Genomic DNA, 17,386 nt, shown 5'->3' on the forward strand with positions numbered 1-17,386 from the left:
GCTTAACATTACTAAGGCGATAGGGGACTAAGCCCTGTGCGCTCCTCTCCTCCTCCTTTTGTGTCCGGAGCTCGAGGAGAGAGGAGCGCTGCCTGTACGTGTCTGATCTGTGCCCCAGCACCCATCCTTGCCCCCAGGACCCGATCTGTGCTCCAACACCCCCATCTTTATCACCAGGTAATTAGGGAAAGTATAGGGAAAGGTTGGGCTAGGCAGGGATATAAAAGGGAAAGCTAGTAGTAAAAAAAAGTTTTGTTGCATCACCCTAAGTAGGGTGTCTGGAGTCCACAGCACAGCTGTGTGACCCTAGACCCCCCAGGGGTGCTGCTGCTTGCCCCCCTGCCCCCCACCCCTCCGCCCACAACTTTTTTGTGGCACAGGCATTTTTTTTTTTTTTTGTGCATACGCTGACTGTGGCTGGCACTCTTAGTGTCCGGCCACTGTCCACTGTTAGCGAATCGCACACCACACCGCTGATCAACTTCGGACGGTTGATCAGCGTTTTTTTTTTTTTTACTTTTTTATCACATTTTTCCCCCTTTTTTTTGTTTGTCTTTTTTTTTTTCTGTTAGTTTTAGGGATAAGTACGCGAACACCTGTGCCCCCACGCACACCAAATAAAGATTTACACACACGCACATACACACGCAGACACACACTCCCCTATGGCCCGCCGGACGTTCTCGGCCGAGAAGGCATGCGCTTAGCTTGCCTCCGACTCCGAGAGTCCCAGTGAGGACGAGGATGACCCCACTTTACTGTTGTCATCCGCGTCCTCCTCATCATTTAGCGATGATGATGAGCCCCCAAGGCGGCGGAGCAAGGGGACCGCCATGCTAGGGACCCTGTGGCCCACACTAGTACGAGCAGCTCTGAGGCTCGTACTAGTTTTCCGGCCCACCAGTTAAATCCACCGGAGCACCCTGCCGGTGAACCTGTCTGGTGTACCCCAGAGCGATATGGGCCCGTGATTCCTGATTTTGTAGGCCAATCAGGAATACAGATTTCCACAGTGGGCTACACTGAATATGACTTTTTTTTGTCATTTTTTCGGTGGCCCTGACCAAAAGGTGGTCAAGGAAACAGTGGAGCTGCCACACATACTTGACACCATCTGAAACAAATAAGTTTATCTTGGTCTCATCAGACCACAGGACATGGTTCCAGTGTGGGCTTTCTCATCATCTTTAGAAGAGGCTTCCTTCTGGGACATCAGCCATGCAACCCAATTTGATGCAGTGTGAGGTGTATGGTCTGAGCACTGACCCCCGTCCCCCCTTAACCTCTGCAGCAATGCTGGCAGCACCGATACGTCTATTTTGAAAAGACAACCTCTGGATATGATGCTGAGCATGTGCACTCAACTTCTTTGGTCGACCATGGCTAGGCCTGTTCTGTTCTGAGTGGAACCTGTCTTGTTAAACCACTGTATGGTGTTGGCCACTGTGATACAGCTCAATTTCAGGGTGTTGGCAATCTTCTTATAGCCTAGGTCATCTATATGTCGAGCAACAATTCTTTTTTTCAGATCCTCAGAGAGTTCTTTGCTATGAGGTGCCATGTTGAACTTCCAGTGACCAGTATGAGAGAGTGTGACAGCGATAACACCAAGCTGTACACTGACTACTTTACATTGTATCAAATTGTCATATCTTCAGTGTTGTCCCATGAAAAGATAGAAGTAAATATTTACAAAAATGTTAGGGGTGTACTCACTTTTGTGAGATACTGTATATTAGAGACTTTTGGTTGAATGGTTGCAGACAAGGTCTCCTCTGATGAAGTACATCACAGATGTCAGAGGTGTGTATGTCTACCCTTAGTTTGCTGATTAAATGAGAAACATGTGAAGTTGATAGGTGAGCTACAATTGGCTTGTTGTTCAATGATGTTAGTAACAGAGCTAGTAACAGCTCAGGGCACACTATTACATTGTATTAAGCCCAGACCCCTGAGCATACCTGGTGTTTAAACCAGCAGGATATAATGCCAGTATATGATCATTACAAGGTATTCTTATTTAATAAACATAAAATAATGGATTTAACATTTTCCAGGTTCATACTAATCTTTAGAAATGCACTTCTAAGGGGCCGTGAATGAAAATCTGAATAAGAACTACCAACTTACTTTTAGGCCTCAGTCCCATGACAGTAAAAAGGGGCCATTAAAAATGGATACACTGTCAGTTTTTCACCCCCATTTTGCATCCCAGTATGCATCCATTTCCTTGCTGTCTATCCATTTTTAGTGACCATTTAGCAACAGTTTTTTATCCGTTTTTTCAAGATTGTTCAAACTGGGCATTAAAAACACATGAATTTCATAGGCTTTTTTTTTTATCCCAACTCCTCAGTATACATAATGGCTGCAGGACATCACATGGCCCCTATAGTGCCCCTGAGTATGAATAACAGATCACCCTCCTTCTTAATGCCCTTCCCGTATACATAATGCCTACATATAATTCCTCCTATTATAGTGGCAATAAAAAAAAAAGACTTACATCACCACAGGCACTTGCGGGGACACTTACTCCGCACTGGATGCTGCAGGACCTGTGCTCCCAGTGCGGTCATGTGACATTATCATGCTAGGCGCTAGTGTCCCTGTGTGTTCAAGTGGATGAGCATTTGTATTTTTATTTTAAACCTTGAAAGGCCCTTGTAGCCATTTTAATGGCCCCATAGACTTTAATTGGTTCTGAAAAACTCTTATGAATGAGGCCTTAGTCTAAGCTCTATATGTCTGGGTGATAAATAAATAATGAACACACAGTGCATAGAACCCACCCTAAAGTAGAGATCATGCATTTTTAACTTACATCTTAACTGAATCTGCATTTGTCTATTAGATACGGTAATTGCACTATCCAGGATTTCACAATATACCAGCACATTCTTATTCTTTTGCTATTTATATTTACATGTAAGAGCGTAATTAGACAGAAGCCAATGTAGTAACTATTTCTTATCTAAATTCTTAATTTTAAAGGGACCAAGAGGAATGCCTGGAGAAAGGGGACGTATTGGACCTCAAGGTACACCTGTAAGTATCAACTAATATGCATGATCAGATCATGGCATCATATAAAGAGAGGCACTGCCTCCTAGACATATTAGAAGCAATATTATAATACACCATTGTTCTCTCTGTTCTCTGGAATTGAAAGAGTTATAAATTCCAAACTGTCCAGTAGGTAAAGCTGCTATTAGGCTTGTTCCTCATTAGTATGTTGTTTTAACCCTTTCCTTTACAGTGTGCACAGCTTAGAGGGAATGCAGATATGGATATAGCAGATGTTGTGCCTTTATACATGGCACCTCTTAAGGAGCCAAGTAAACAGCATAGGTGGGGGGTGCATGCTGTTTTACATAGCAAACACCTGCCGTCAGTCTGTGTTCAGAGATAATTGATCACAGACTTTTAACCCCTCAGATGTTGTGCTCAGTTGCAACCATGGTATCTAAGTGGTCATTTAGTGAAAGCAAAATGTACCTAGCGACCAAATGGCCCCTCTTAGACAAGATCACAGGAGCTATTTGGTTGCTATGGCAGCATTGGGCCTTGTGCAGGCCCCTAGGTCTACCATAGTAAAGTTCCTAATAAGCTCTGACTGTGGTAGGACTTAATAGCATCAATAGACTACAATGGTAAGCCTTTACATTCTATGGTAGAAGCAATCTAATGGGCACATCGTCAAGTCCCTTAGAGGGAACTAAAAACAAAGTTTTAAAAAAGTGTTTAAAGACATAAACAAATGAAAAAATCAAATCATCCTCATTTTACATATAAAAATAAATAAACAATAAAAAATAAACATAATCGGCATTGTTTGAAAATGGACACACTTAAAATATAAAGGTATTTATTGTATATGGGGAACAGCTTAATGGAAAAAATCTAAATAGTCCCTTTGCCTTCTAATTTTTTTTTATAAAAAGTGATCAAAAAGTCAGACAGATCACTAGAAAGAACTACAGATTACCCAGCAAACACAGGGCCCTTACACAATTCCACAGATAGAAATAGACTAAGTTATGGATGTCATAATATGGTGATGCAAAGAAACTTTTTTTTTTACTTTTCTAAAACTATTAAACCTTATGAAGAATAACAAAAATTTGGCATCACTATAAAGACTATATATTTATAATAGTGAATGCTGTAAAAACAAAGTCCATAAAGCAATAAAGCACTTGCATTTTCCGATCCCATTTAGAATATTTTTCCAGCTTTTCACTACATTAAATCGAAAATCAAATAATGCAATTGCAAAGTAAAACTTGTCCAAGAAAAAAAAAAAGCCTTGTGAAAAATATCTGGGATATGCAGTGTACTTTTTCCATAGACGGTGTCCACTGCGGACAGTTACATTACTTGCGCTACATCTCCTGTAAAACATTTGCGCATCCTAAAAATATCTGACATCCAATGTACTTTTTCCGTAGACGCTTTTCCGACATTATCTGCGCTACATCTCCTGTTTAACGTGTGTGCATAGTAAAAATATCTGTGACATCCAGTGTACTTTTTACGTAGACGGTGTCCGCTGCGGACAGTTACATTACCGATGCTACATCTCCTGTATAACGTTTGCACATCCTAAATATCAGTGACATTCAGTATAATTTTTTCGCTGCTGGTGGAAGCAACATTACCTGCACTACATCTCCTGAATACCGCTTGCACATCATAAATATCAGTGATATTCCCTGTAATTTTTTATTAGCCTCTTGTGACAGTGACAAAGCGCTATAAAAATATCATTATTCTTATTATTATTATCTCCTGTATAACATTTGCGCATCATAAATATCAGTCACATTTAGTTAAATTTTTTCGCCGCTGGTGACAGCGACATTACCTGCAATACATCTCCTGTATAACGTTTGCGCATCCCAAATAGCTGTGACATTCCCTGTAATTTTTTATTAGCCGCTGATGACAGCAGCGACATTACCTGCGCTACATATTCTGTATAACGTTTTCACATCCTAAATATCAGTGACATTCAGTCAAATTTTTTCGCTGCTGTTGGCAGCGACATTACCTGCGCTACATCTCCTGTACCTTGCGCATCATAAATATCAGTGATATTCCCTGTAATTTTTTATTAGCCGCTGGTGACAGCGACATTACCTGCGAAACATGTCCTGTAAAAGGTTTGCGCATCAGAAATATCAATGACAATCAGGTTCTGTATAACGTTTGAACATCCTAAATATCAGAGACATTCAGTTTAATTTATTTGCACTTACAAAACCTGTGCTACTGTACGTGTGACATACTTGCAAGCATATATACCATTTAGTGGCCGTGCTGCTGATGGTGCACGCAGAGGCCATGGCCCTAGGCGCGGTGAAACTGTGCCTGCTGCCAGAGCACAAGAAACACACTCATCCATGATACCTAGCTTCATGTCCCAGTTTGCTGGGCGGCGCATGACACCACTCTCGAATGTTACACCAGTGCGACCAGTCGGTTAAGCACCACCCTGTCTTCCACAAAATCCAGTCTCCAATAGTCTGGTCAACAGAATCCTCACCCTGATCCTCCTTCCTCCCAACACGGAGAGTCTTGGCAAACAAGTAATCCCACACTCGGATATTCCGAGGACCTCTTTTCATCGCCATTACTTGATTTGGGTCTCTCGCTTTGCCCGCTTGAAGAGATCATGTGCACTGATGCCCAAACTCTTGAGCATCCACAGTGACAAAAAGATGAAGTTGCCAATAAGTCAACGGCAATTATTGTCTCAAGAGGTTGATGATGAGGATGAGACACAGTTGTCAATAAGTGAGGTTGTTGTTAGGTCAACAAGTCAGGAGGATAACCAGAGTGAGGAAGTGGAAGAGGAGATGGTGGACGATGAAATCACATACCCAACCTGGGAAGGTGGCAAGTCGAGCGAGGACAGCAGTACAGACGGGAAGGGATCCGCAGCACCGCAACAGTCTGGAAGAAGCAGTGGGGTGTCAAAACAGAGAAGGCAGGCCACACCAAACAGGCCCGCAACTGTTCACCGGAGCACCCCCTTGTGGCAATCTCCCTTGCCAAGGGCTAGGTGTTCTGCAGTCTGGCGCTTTTTTGAGAAAAGTGCAGACGATAAAAGAATTGTCATTTGCAACCTGTGCTAAAATGAGTAGGGGCGTGAAAACTAGCAACCTCACCACCACCAGCATGATCCGCCACATGGCATTAAAGCAACGTAATAGGTGGGCTGAATGCCTGGGTCCACAATCAGTATCTGCGGGTCACACCACTGCCTCCTCTTCCCCTGTGTTACATGCTGGCCAATCCCTTGTCCAAGACACAAGACCGGATGCTTCCCGCCCTGCACCTGGACCTTCGCAAGCACCATCAGCTAGCACACCCACTTCTGTGTCCCAGCGCAGCGTACAGATGTCCATACCCCAGGCCTTTGAACGAAAGCGCAAATACCCAGCCACCCACCCACAGGCCATAGCACTAAATGCGCACATTTCCAAATTGCTGTTCCTGGAAATGTTGCCATTTAGGCTTGTGGACACTGAGGCTTTCCACAGCCTGATGGCGGTGGTGGTCCCTCGTTACTCAGTTCCCAGCCGCCATTATTTTTCCCGGTGTGCCGTCCCCGCCTTACACCAGCATGTGTCCCATAACATCACCCGTGCCCTGACCAATGCAGTTATTGGGAAGGTCCACTTAATGACTGACACATGGACAAGTGCTTGTGGCCAGGGATGCTACATTTCCCTGACGGCACACTGGGTGAACATTGTGGAGGACAGGAGCAAGTCATACCCTGGGATGGCACAGGTGCTACCGACGGCAAGGATTGCGGGCCCTACTTCCATCAGGATTTCTGCCACCACCTACAATAGTGGCTGCAACCCCCCCTTCTCCTCCTCCACTTCCACCTCTGATTTATCATCTTGCAGCACCAGGCAGCCATCAGTCAGTAGCTGAAAGCAGTGTAGCTACTGGTGAAGGTGTGCCACGTGTGTGCCAATTTCTGAAAGTCATCTACAGCTGCCGCCAGTCTGGCAACGCTGCAGCAGTGCTTGCAATTGCCAGCACACCAACTTTTGTGCAACATGAGCACACGCTGGAACTCCACGTTACGTTACACATGTTGGCCAGGCTTTGTGAGCAGCAGAGGGCAGTAGTGGAATACCAGCTGCAATATGGTTGTCACCTTTCCAGTCAGCTTCCACTCTTCGCAAGCGACGAGTGGGCATGGATGTCCCACTTCTGTATCTACTGAAACGCTCGCTGCTCACAATAAAGGCGGTTTTGCATGTGTAAGAGGTGGAAATGGGGAAAGACAGTACTCAGGGTGATAGCCAGACCCCCCTCCGTTTGTCTTCTCAGCGCAAATTGGATGATGATGATGATGAGGAGGAACAGGAGACGGTTGCCTCTGCTACAGAGGGTAGTACCCACAGCAGGTTTATGCCATCTGTTCAGCGAGGATAGGCCGAAGAGGAGGAAGAGTATGAGGAGATTGAGAGTCATCCTCCTGATGAGGACAGCAAAGTCTTATCTGTTGGGACTCTGACACACATGGCTGACTTTATGTTATGCTGCCTTTCCCGTGACCCTCGGGTTATATGCATTTTGGCCAACACCGATTGCCGGTTGCTCTCCCTTCTCGACTCCCTCTACAAAGAGAACTTCTCATCTCTCATTCCTGTGGTGGAGAGGAATAGCAAAATGGTGCAATACCAGAAGGTCCTTGTGGAAAAAGTGTTCCAAAAATTTCCAGCTGACAACGCTGGCAGAAGAGTTCCTTGGGCAACTGAGGAGAGGAGACAAGGGGAACACACAGCAGTTCCTACAGAGGCAAGGCAACACTCTCCAAGTCCTGGGACAGTTTCATGACACCCCGCCAGCAACCTCACCCTGATGCGCGGCCTAGTGTCAGAGAGAAAGGTTTTGGAAGATGGTGAAGGAGTACGTAGCAGACCGTGTCAGTGTCCTCAGTGATCCCTCTGTGCCTTACAAATATTGGGTGTCCAAGCTGGACACATGGCATGAACTGGCACTCTACGCCTTGGAGGTGCTGGCCTGCACTGCCACCAGCGTTTTGTCAGAGCGGGTAATTAGTGCTGCTGGGGGCCTAATAACTGATAAACGCATCCGACTGTCAACTGAAAATGCTGACAGATTGACTCTTATCAAAATGAACAAGGCCTGGATTGCCCTTGAGTTCTCTACTCCACCAGAGGAAAGCGGCTGAACATAAAGGCACTTTAAATGTGGCTTTTTTGGTGTAATAAATACACTGTATTCCCATACACCGCTTCCACCATAAAAAAGGGTATATGTCTCAATCTTCCTTTTCTTGTCCTCCTTCTTCTCCTCCATCAAATCAACATGCTTATTAGGCTGCCCTCGCTCCTAATGTTTTAGAGGGTTGTAACGGATCCGCTTCCGTTAATGGACGCTTCCTAGCTTGCGCCGAGGACCACAAGCACCGCACTGGACACCACAAGTGCCGCAGACTCCACAACCGCCGTAGCTTAACTGGAGCCGCGCCGTCTTCCTTCCACCCTGAATGAACCTCCAGCATTCAGGACCGTGTGGGAAAGATCTCTCCTCCAGGGAATATGCAGAGCATAGCAATCCCCAGCGTGATACAGCAATTCCCTCCAATAACGAGACAAGGCTGCGTTTTGAAGGGTTAGAAAAACATGAACTGAACTGAGCTCTTTATTGAGGGCTACCCGCCCGTATTTATGCAGGTCCCCACAATGCATCATGGTTTCCTCCTCTCTGCCCCTGAGACACCCGAAGCGCAATTCAATTATCTCCCAGGACAAAGGGAGATCACCAATACACATGTGGGAACAATAGGAGAGGAATCCCCACCCGAATACACAAAATCCTCCCTTCTGTCTGGGATATAATTATGGAGTAACATAACTATCACAGACAGTAAAAATACAGTTTTTAAACATACACTGTAACTTTAAAACCATACATTCCATGTCCATAAAACTTACATATTTAAACTCAGCATACATCAAACATAAACACTTCCAAAAATCACACAAATCCCTCCAGCGGATCAAAAGTTTAGTGGAAGTCCTTTATGACCGACCGCAAGCACAATTTCCTGCCCAAAACAGTTCCATAGATTCTTTAGTATACACCGCTGACCGCGTTCGGTCCTAAGAACAGTCCAGACATGCGGCATAGTTCTGTTCTTGAAGGCTAATATGTCCCGGGGCCATAGTCGTAGGGCAGGAGGCTAGCCATAAGTCCTCTACAATGCCCAGTGGCAAATGGCAGTTTGTCACAAGGGTCAGCTCAGCAGCAGGCCCTCAACCATAATTTTTTCGATGGTGAGCTCAGCAGCAGGCCCTCAACCATAATTTTTAGATGGTCAGCTCAGCTGCAGGCCTTCGCCAATAATGTTTTAGATGGTCAGCTCGGCAGCAGACCCTCGCCCATAATTTTTTCCATGGTCAGATCAGCAGCAGGCACTCACCCCTAATGTTTTAGATGGTCAGCTCAGCAGCAGACCCTCACCCCTAATTTTTTAGATGGTCAGATCAGCAGCAGGCCCTCGCCCCTAATGTTTTAGAGGGTCACCAGCAGGCCAATGCGCCTAATGTTTTTGAGGGTCACCAGCAGGCCATCAATCAAAATTTTTCAAGGGTGTGTATGATGCACTCCTTTATGTGTAATAAAGGGTGTATTGAAGTGGCAGTTCCTTGTAATTTTTGGCAGCCCTTTCACTTAGTGCATAGGCTTTATTAGTGTAGGAGTCCCACTACCTGAACAATTGTACCACAATGGGAATGAGGCCCTCCTTTATATGATATACAGGTTGTATCGGAGTGCCTCTTCCTTGTAATTTTTGGCAGCACTTGCACTTTATATACAAGTACACATACAGGAGAGAATGTTTCCTAACAATTTTTCCTCTAAAATTGATTATATCTTCGGTTTTGTGCGCATTATTGTCAGTCTGTAAAATTGGCGTACTACTCGGACATCGTTCCCAGCAGCAACCTGGGAGTCCAAGATGCATCCAGACATGCTCCTTATGCTGTTCCCGAACCATTACAGTGGTGTTTCCATCAATTTCTGACCTTATTATGTGAACCAGACACCCTCCCCTCTTCAGAGCAGGGGGTGCCTGGTTTAATGCTCTGGTTCTCCCATTGACTTCCATTGTGCTCGGGTGCTCGGTAGAGCACTCGAGCATGCCGAGTTGTTCTACTCGAGCACCCGAGCCTTTTGGTGCTCGATCAACGCTACTCAATATCTAAGTCTTTTATCTCTAGACATAGACATTGCTCCTGGCCAAGTATACAAAGAGTATACTTATCTGTGTTTTGACTTCGGAAATATTTATTTAATCTAGATTACCTTGTTTTATAAAACAAAGAATCCATTCTTTTCAGTTAATAAGATAATAATAATAAGATGTTATTACTTGCATAATAAGTCCCTTATGAATTATTCAACCATTACACACAATGAGTGTTATGTTTCTTTTAGTATTGTTACTACAAGACATTGCTTTACAGAGAATTTGTGAAAAATACTTGGAATCTGTAAAGGAAATATGACAGAACTCTTGATATTAGGGTGTCTTTAATTGTACATGTTCTGTCTAACTCAACAGTTTTGTTTGATATTTCCAGGGTGCAAGAGGTGCCAATGGACTTGTGGGACCAGCTGGAGCAACAGTAGGTTACCAAATGAGTTTCCTTTATTGATACCAGTAGGTTTGTTCTAAGAACAAAATAATTTTCATTAGTTTGGTTATTTTTTAGGGATTGTACTTACTATTAAGGTTCAGCAACAAAGTAACACAGATAAGATCGAATAAGTCCATGTATTGCTATCCTGCAGTTCTGATCCAGTGGAAGGGAAAAATAATTACTTGTTTACAACAACCAATCTCTAATTCAGTACATATAAGCTACAATATTTCTTCCAAGAAAAGCATCCAGGGTCCTTTAAAATATTTCTGAAAATTAACCATAGCAACAGGCTCTTGAAGCAAAAGAGAACCATCTTCTATGTTAACCTTCATTGGTCTAGTCATACTTGCAACCACAAGTAACCCACTCACTACAAAATCCATAAAAATATTATGTATATGTGTATTTAAGAAAAATATTCATGGATCATTTTTGTTGAAATTTAATTTTTGTATTTTGTGATTCTTGTGCTCCCACTGAGTCAGTGCACCTTAGCCTGCGTTTTCATGGGAGCTAGCGAACTGCTGGGTGTGGCATTATCACCATATGCTGTCAGAATAGTTGGCACGGGGGCATGGATTTTCCTGGATGTTAGCTTGGAGGAGTAAATGTCAGTCAGGCAGGGTAGGAGCCCTACACTTATGTGACTATGAGTGTTGTAGTACTCAGACATTGGGCCCCAATGCTAGTAGATAGGGTTGAGGCACATCTATAAAAGAGTGGGTGTTTGTACTGAGAACATAATATGCCAGAGACACCTTCTTCTGAGCAGAAGGAAACCTCAATTCAGCCACTGAGGAGAAAGCTAGTGAGTTAGGGAGACAATTGTGAGCGATGAAGCAGCTAAAAGAAGCGGCGTACTGTTAAGTTTAAAAATCAGCTGTAGAAAGACCCAGTGCATACTAGCAGTGGGGTGATTGGATCCAAGGAGATAAACTGCATAGTGAGACCTAAGAGATGTCACTTAGTGAAGCCAGAGGGCTTGTGAGTCTGCTGACATAATATTATGTGTGGAAGTTCCTGTGTGCAGAGAAAACATAGCCCAGTTATCAAGAGTAGTGCCGAATGGTTACCCAGAAAGCCAAAAAAGACAGTGTGCATGTAAGTGGGAAAGGGTTATAGGAGATGGGAACATGTCTGCACGTGGTTATAGCAAAGGACTAATATTTGAAGCTAACCCTACTCTTGCAAGCACAAAGGCACAAATATGACCTCATCTCATGTTACAGTTTTGAGTTGTAAAAGCATACCGGCCTAGATTTTCCAATCAGTTAGATGACGTAAACTTAGGCAATCTAGACTTGAACCAGAATTATCACAGTGGCTCAATCTTTGTCAACTATTGATTGGCTTACTGTGAGGCAGAATTTTACTGCAGAACTATGGCGTAGAACAGCAATTCATAAGCTAATAGGGGATATTTAGGGGGAATTTATCATGAATACAGTATTGAAGTCAGTCTTGCTTGACTCTGAATGGAGTACTTTATGACATATTTATGAAAAGTCACATATTATTTGATAAATTTGTCTTATCCTTAAAGTAGAACTGTCGCAAAAAAAAATTATTCTCTGACCTGTTAGAAAGGTGCATGATGTAATCTATAGTGAATGTAATCTTATCATCAGTGACTGTATTTGTGAGGTATCTTCTCTGTCACGAGTTGGAGGTCCCAGGAGAGACCTCTGCGTCATCAAGCAAAAACAAATGGAAATCAGGTACAAACACACAAGAGTTTATTGCACAAACAGAATCCAAGGAGGGAAACACAGGGAAATTGAGAGCTCTATGTACCGTCTGCACAGTGGGAGGAAAACCCCCACTGCGCCACTGTCTAGTAATACTCCAGAGGGGCATGACTAAGCAACTCCTGGTATTCACTAGGGCCCCAGATGGTAGGGTTAGGCTTTGCCGCAGGGAGTTGCCAGGGTCCACTCTGGAGCGTGAACTAGACAGTGACAACAGGAGCAAATGGACAACAGGTAACAGAAGGTACCGACGGTACATAGGCAAACATAACAAACAGGCAAATACAAGCAGGCAACTAAAAACACAAGCAGGAGTTCACGCAAGGGAACAGGAGTGGCAATGAGCAGAGAAGGACTAGCTCCACCAGTGGTATACTGCGTGGCCTTGCCCATAGCACTCTGCAGCAAGGCACACTGCAGGAAGGGCTTGCTGAACAGAGACATAAGAATACACACAAGGTGACTCAAACATAACTGGCAGAACAGATAGCAGAAACACAGGAAAGAGGACGGGAATGAACAAGTAGGAAACCCACAGAGCACAGACAGACACAGATCCCATGGGTCAGCAGCATGGGAGGGTGAGTACAAACAAGGAGCAGGACAAGACAACACACACCAAGAGAGCAGACACAGAACTGAGGAAACCTCAGCCTTATATACAGGTTCCATGGGTGCAGCAGAGAGGCCACACCCATGGAGCAGACAGAGGATTAACTCCTAATAGGCACACAGGGGAGTTAACCCATAAAGAACCAGAAATAACACACAAGAACGGAGCTGCAGCGAGAGCATAGACAGAAGGTCACAGCCAGAGGTAACGACTTCTCCCTTCTAATTGTAGCTGTGTGATGTGACCAATTCTTTGATCTCCAACTAACACAGGACAGGAAGTCAGTTACTTCTCTATTCATTCCTATGAGACTGACATTGAGGCTCCCATAGGAATACATAGAGAAACTGACTGTCCATATATAAGATGCTGTGACAGTTGGAGAGTCTGGTTGCTGGTCACATAACACAGATGAGAAGAATTAGGGAGGTATAACTCACAAATACAGACACTGGTAAGAAAATTACAGTCACTACAGATTACATCATGTACCTTTCTAGCAGGTCAGAGAATAACATTTTGTCACGGTGGACAGGATATCAAATACATAGAAAAATAAACAAACAAGTTTCTAGGCGAGAAGCTGGGGATCAAGGTCACCTCCTAACAAATCCCTACCAGCTCTCCCTATACTGCTATGCCCACATTCAGACCCTTAAGGTGGGTGCCTGGGATGAAAATACCCTAAAATCCCTGAGATGATGAAAGGGGGATAGAGGCAGCCTGCTCCATCAGAACCTGGAGGGGCAGGCGTCTCTCTAACAGCCTAGACAGCAAACCACAAGAAAACAGAAACCAACTTATCTTTTCTGAGTAGGAAAAGCCAATCCTTTCTTCCTTGCTTGCACAGAGCCAGACAGAAGCTGGCAAGGAACACTGGGAGTGGGTGTGATTTAAACTGAAACCAACGACCCCACCCAGTGCACCTGAAAGAAGGCGGATCTAGCTCGACTCCAAAACAAAACAAAAGGCTAGACACATGCTGCTAATCTAGCAGACCTCCGCACATAGCCTGAGCAGGGCATGACAGTACCCCCCCTTCTACGGGTGACCTCCGGACACCCCGGCCCATCCTTATCCGGGTGGGATCTGTGAAAAGCCCTAACCAGTCGGCTGGCACTAACATCCTTTCCTCAGGGCCGTATCCCCTCCAGTGTACCAGGTACTGAAGGGAACCCCGAAGAACTCTTGAGTCAAGAACCCTGGAGATCTCGAACTCTAAATTTCCATCAACCAGAACAGGAGGAGGAGGCAATGGCGATGGTTCCACCGGTTTCACATATTTTTTCAGTAAAGACCTGTGGAACACATCATGGATCCTCCAAGTCTGCGGAAGATCCAGCCGAAACGCTACTGGATTGACCACCGCAGATATTTTGTACGGTCCAATAAATCTTGGACCCAGTTTCCAAGATGGTACTCTCAGTTTAATATTTTTAGTAGATAACCACACCAGATCACCCACACACAGGTCCGGACCAGTCATACGTCTCTTGTCAGCCATTCGCTTATACCTCTCACCCATCTTCTACAAATTCACTTGGATCCTCCGCCAGATAGAAGACAAGGCAGAAGAAAATCTCTCCTCCTCTGGCATCCCAGAGGAACTAGTCCCAGAAAAGGTACCAAACTGAGGATGAAAACCATATGCGCCAAAAAATGGTGACTTAGCTGTGGACTCCTGCCTACGGTTATTCAAAGCTAACTCTGCTAGGGACAAGAATGAGGACCAGTCCTCCTAATTCTCAGCCACAAAGCACCTCAAGTAGGTCTCCAGGTTTTGATTAGTACGCTCTGTCTGCCCATTCGACTGCGGATGAAAAGCCGAAGAGAACGAAAGTTGAATGCCAAGCCGAGAGCAGAACGCCCTCCAAAACCTGGAGACAAACTGTGTGCCCCTATCAGAAACCACATCCGAAGGAATGCCATGCAATTTCACGATATTAACCACAAAAATCTGCGCAAGAGTCTTGGCATTGGGCAGACTAGCTAACGATATAAAGTGAGCCATTTTACTAAAACGGTCAACAACCACCAAAATTACAGTTTTACCGGACGAACTCGGCAGATCCGTAATAAAGTCCATAGACAAGTGCGTCCAAGGATGAGACAGAATAGACAAAGGAAGAAGTGAACCAGCAGGTCGAGTATGAGCAACCTTTGACCGTGCACAGGTTTCACAAGATGCCACGTAATCCTCAACGCTCTTATGTAACCCGGGCCACCAGAACCTCCGGGACACAAGATCAAAGGTGGACTTACCACCAGGATGTCCAGCAAGGACAGTATCGTGATGTTCCTTGAATACCTTGTATCGCAGTCTATCAGGAACAAACAACCTCCCTGGAGGACAAGAACCAGGAGCTCCCTCCTGGGCTCCCAACACCTCCATCTCCAATTCGGAGTACAGAGCGGAGACCACCACTCCATCAGCCAAAATCGGAGCAGGATCCTCTGAATCACATCCCCCAGGAAAACTGCAAGACAACGCATCTGCCTTGATGTTTTTAACCCCCGGGCGAAAAGTAACCACAAAATTTAACCTGGTAAAAAACAGTGACCATCTGGCCTGTCTAGGGTTCAGACGCTTGGCAGATTGCAGGTAAGCCAAATTATTATGATCCGTATATACTGTAACGGGGTGAGACGCCCCCTCCAACCAGTGTCGCCATTCCTCAAAGGCCAATTTGATGGCCAGCAATTCTCTATCTCCTACATCATAATTCCTCTCGGCGACCGAGAGCTTCTTGGAAAAAAAAGCACACGGAATCCATTTGCCAGGAGATGAACCCTGCGACAGCACTGCTCCAACCCTCACCTCTGATGCATCAACCTCCATCACGAATGGCTGAGACACATCGGGCTGCACCAGAATGGGAGCAGACGCAAAACATTCCTTAATAGTCGAAAAGGCCTGCAAAGACAGAGACGTCGGCGCCCTTCTTAGTCATATCGGTCAGAGGTTTTACAATGGTAGAATAGTTCTAAATAAATTTTCTATAATAATTAGTAATCCCCAAAAACCGCATCAAAGCTTTCTGATTCTCCAGTCGGTCCCATTCCAGAACCGCCCGGACCTTTTCGGGGTCCATACGAAAACCAGATTTAGAAAGCAGATATCCCAGAAACAGAAGCTCCTGCACAGAAAACACACATTTCTCCAATTTGGCATATAATTTATTCTCCTGAAGGATCGTCAAAACCTGTCTCACGTAATCCTGATGGGTCTTCAGATCGGGAGAGTAAATTAAAATGTCATCCAAGTAAACTGCCACGAACCTCCCTACAAAATGATGGAAAATGTCATTGACGAATCGCTGAAATACCGCTGGCGCGTTCGTTAACCCAAAAGGCATAACCAGATTTTTTAAATGACTCTCGTGCGTGTTGAAGGCCGTTTTCCACTCATCCCCTTCCTTGATTCTGATCAGATTGTAGGCCCCTCTTAAATCCAACTTGGAGAACACCTTGGCTCCAACAATCTGATCAAAAAGATCAGAGATCAAAGGAAGGGGATACGGATAACGGACCGTAATACGGTTGAATTCCCGGAAATCCAAACAAGGTCTCAGTGATCCATCCTTTTTCTTTACAAAGAATAAACCCACTGCCACTGGCGACTTAGATGGCCTAATATGACCTTTTGCCAAACTCTCGGCAATATACTTCCGCATTACCTCTCTTTCAGGTTGAGAAAGATTGTAAAGCCGAGACTTTGGCAACTTTGCCCCTTGGATGAGATTAACTGGACAATCATAGTCACGATGAGGGGGCAATTCCTGAGCCGCACCCTCCGAAAAGACATCCGCAAAATCTGAGAGATACAGAGGTAGAGCCGTAGTAGACACTCCAGAGATAGATGTGCCAAGACAACTATCTGAACAAAATTCACTCCAACCAATGATCTGTCTTGCTTGCCAATCTATAATTGGGTTATGTTTTGTCAACCACGGTAACCCTAAGACTATAGGAGCGGGCAAGTCCTTCATGACAAAACAAGACATAATCTCAACATGTGAATCACCCACCCTTAACAGAATACCATAAACAATATGAGTGAGACTCCTTTGAGAAAGAGGGGAAGAATCAATTGCGAAAACCGGAATCTCTCTTTCTAAAGTGCAAGTACTTAGACCCAGATTTTGAAGAAAAAGAAAATCAATAAGGTTTACCCCAGCACCACAGTCAATGAATACTTCAACAAAAAAAATTCTTGGGTCTAGCGCCACCATAGCTGGAAGGAGAAAATGAGTACTACAGGTAGCTTGCATACCTGCTTGCTCCACCACTCCAAGAGTCAGGAATGTTTTCTTTTTTTC

General features: G+C 44.6%; 1 protein-coding gene across 1 annotated transcript in view; it reads left to right on the forward strand.

The window, feature by feature from the left end:
• Nucleotides 1–17,386, forward strand: part of COL5A2 (collagen type V alpha 2 chain) — a 275,036-nt gene that overhangs the window by 177,834 nt on the left and 79,816 nt on the right. Inside the window, exons 16-17 of the mRNA XM_040439368.1 lie at nucleotides 2,995–3,048; nucleotides 10,644–10,688. Of these exons, the coding sequence (XP_040295302.1) occupies nucleotides 2,995–3,048; nucleotides 10,644–10,688 (99 nt within the window). The remainder of the gene's footprint in view (nucleotides 1–2,994; nucleotides 3,049–10,643; nucleotides 10,689–17,386) is intronic.

Source organism: Bufo bufo, chromosome 7 (genome assembly GCF_905171765.1).
Source record: "Bufo bufo chromosome 7, aBufBuf1.1, whole genome shotgun sequence".
NCBI lineage: Eukaryota > Metazoa > Chordata > Amphibia > Anura > Bufonidae > Bufo > Bufo bufo.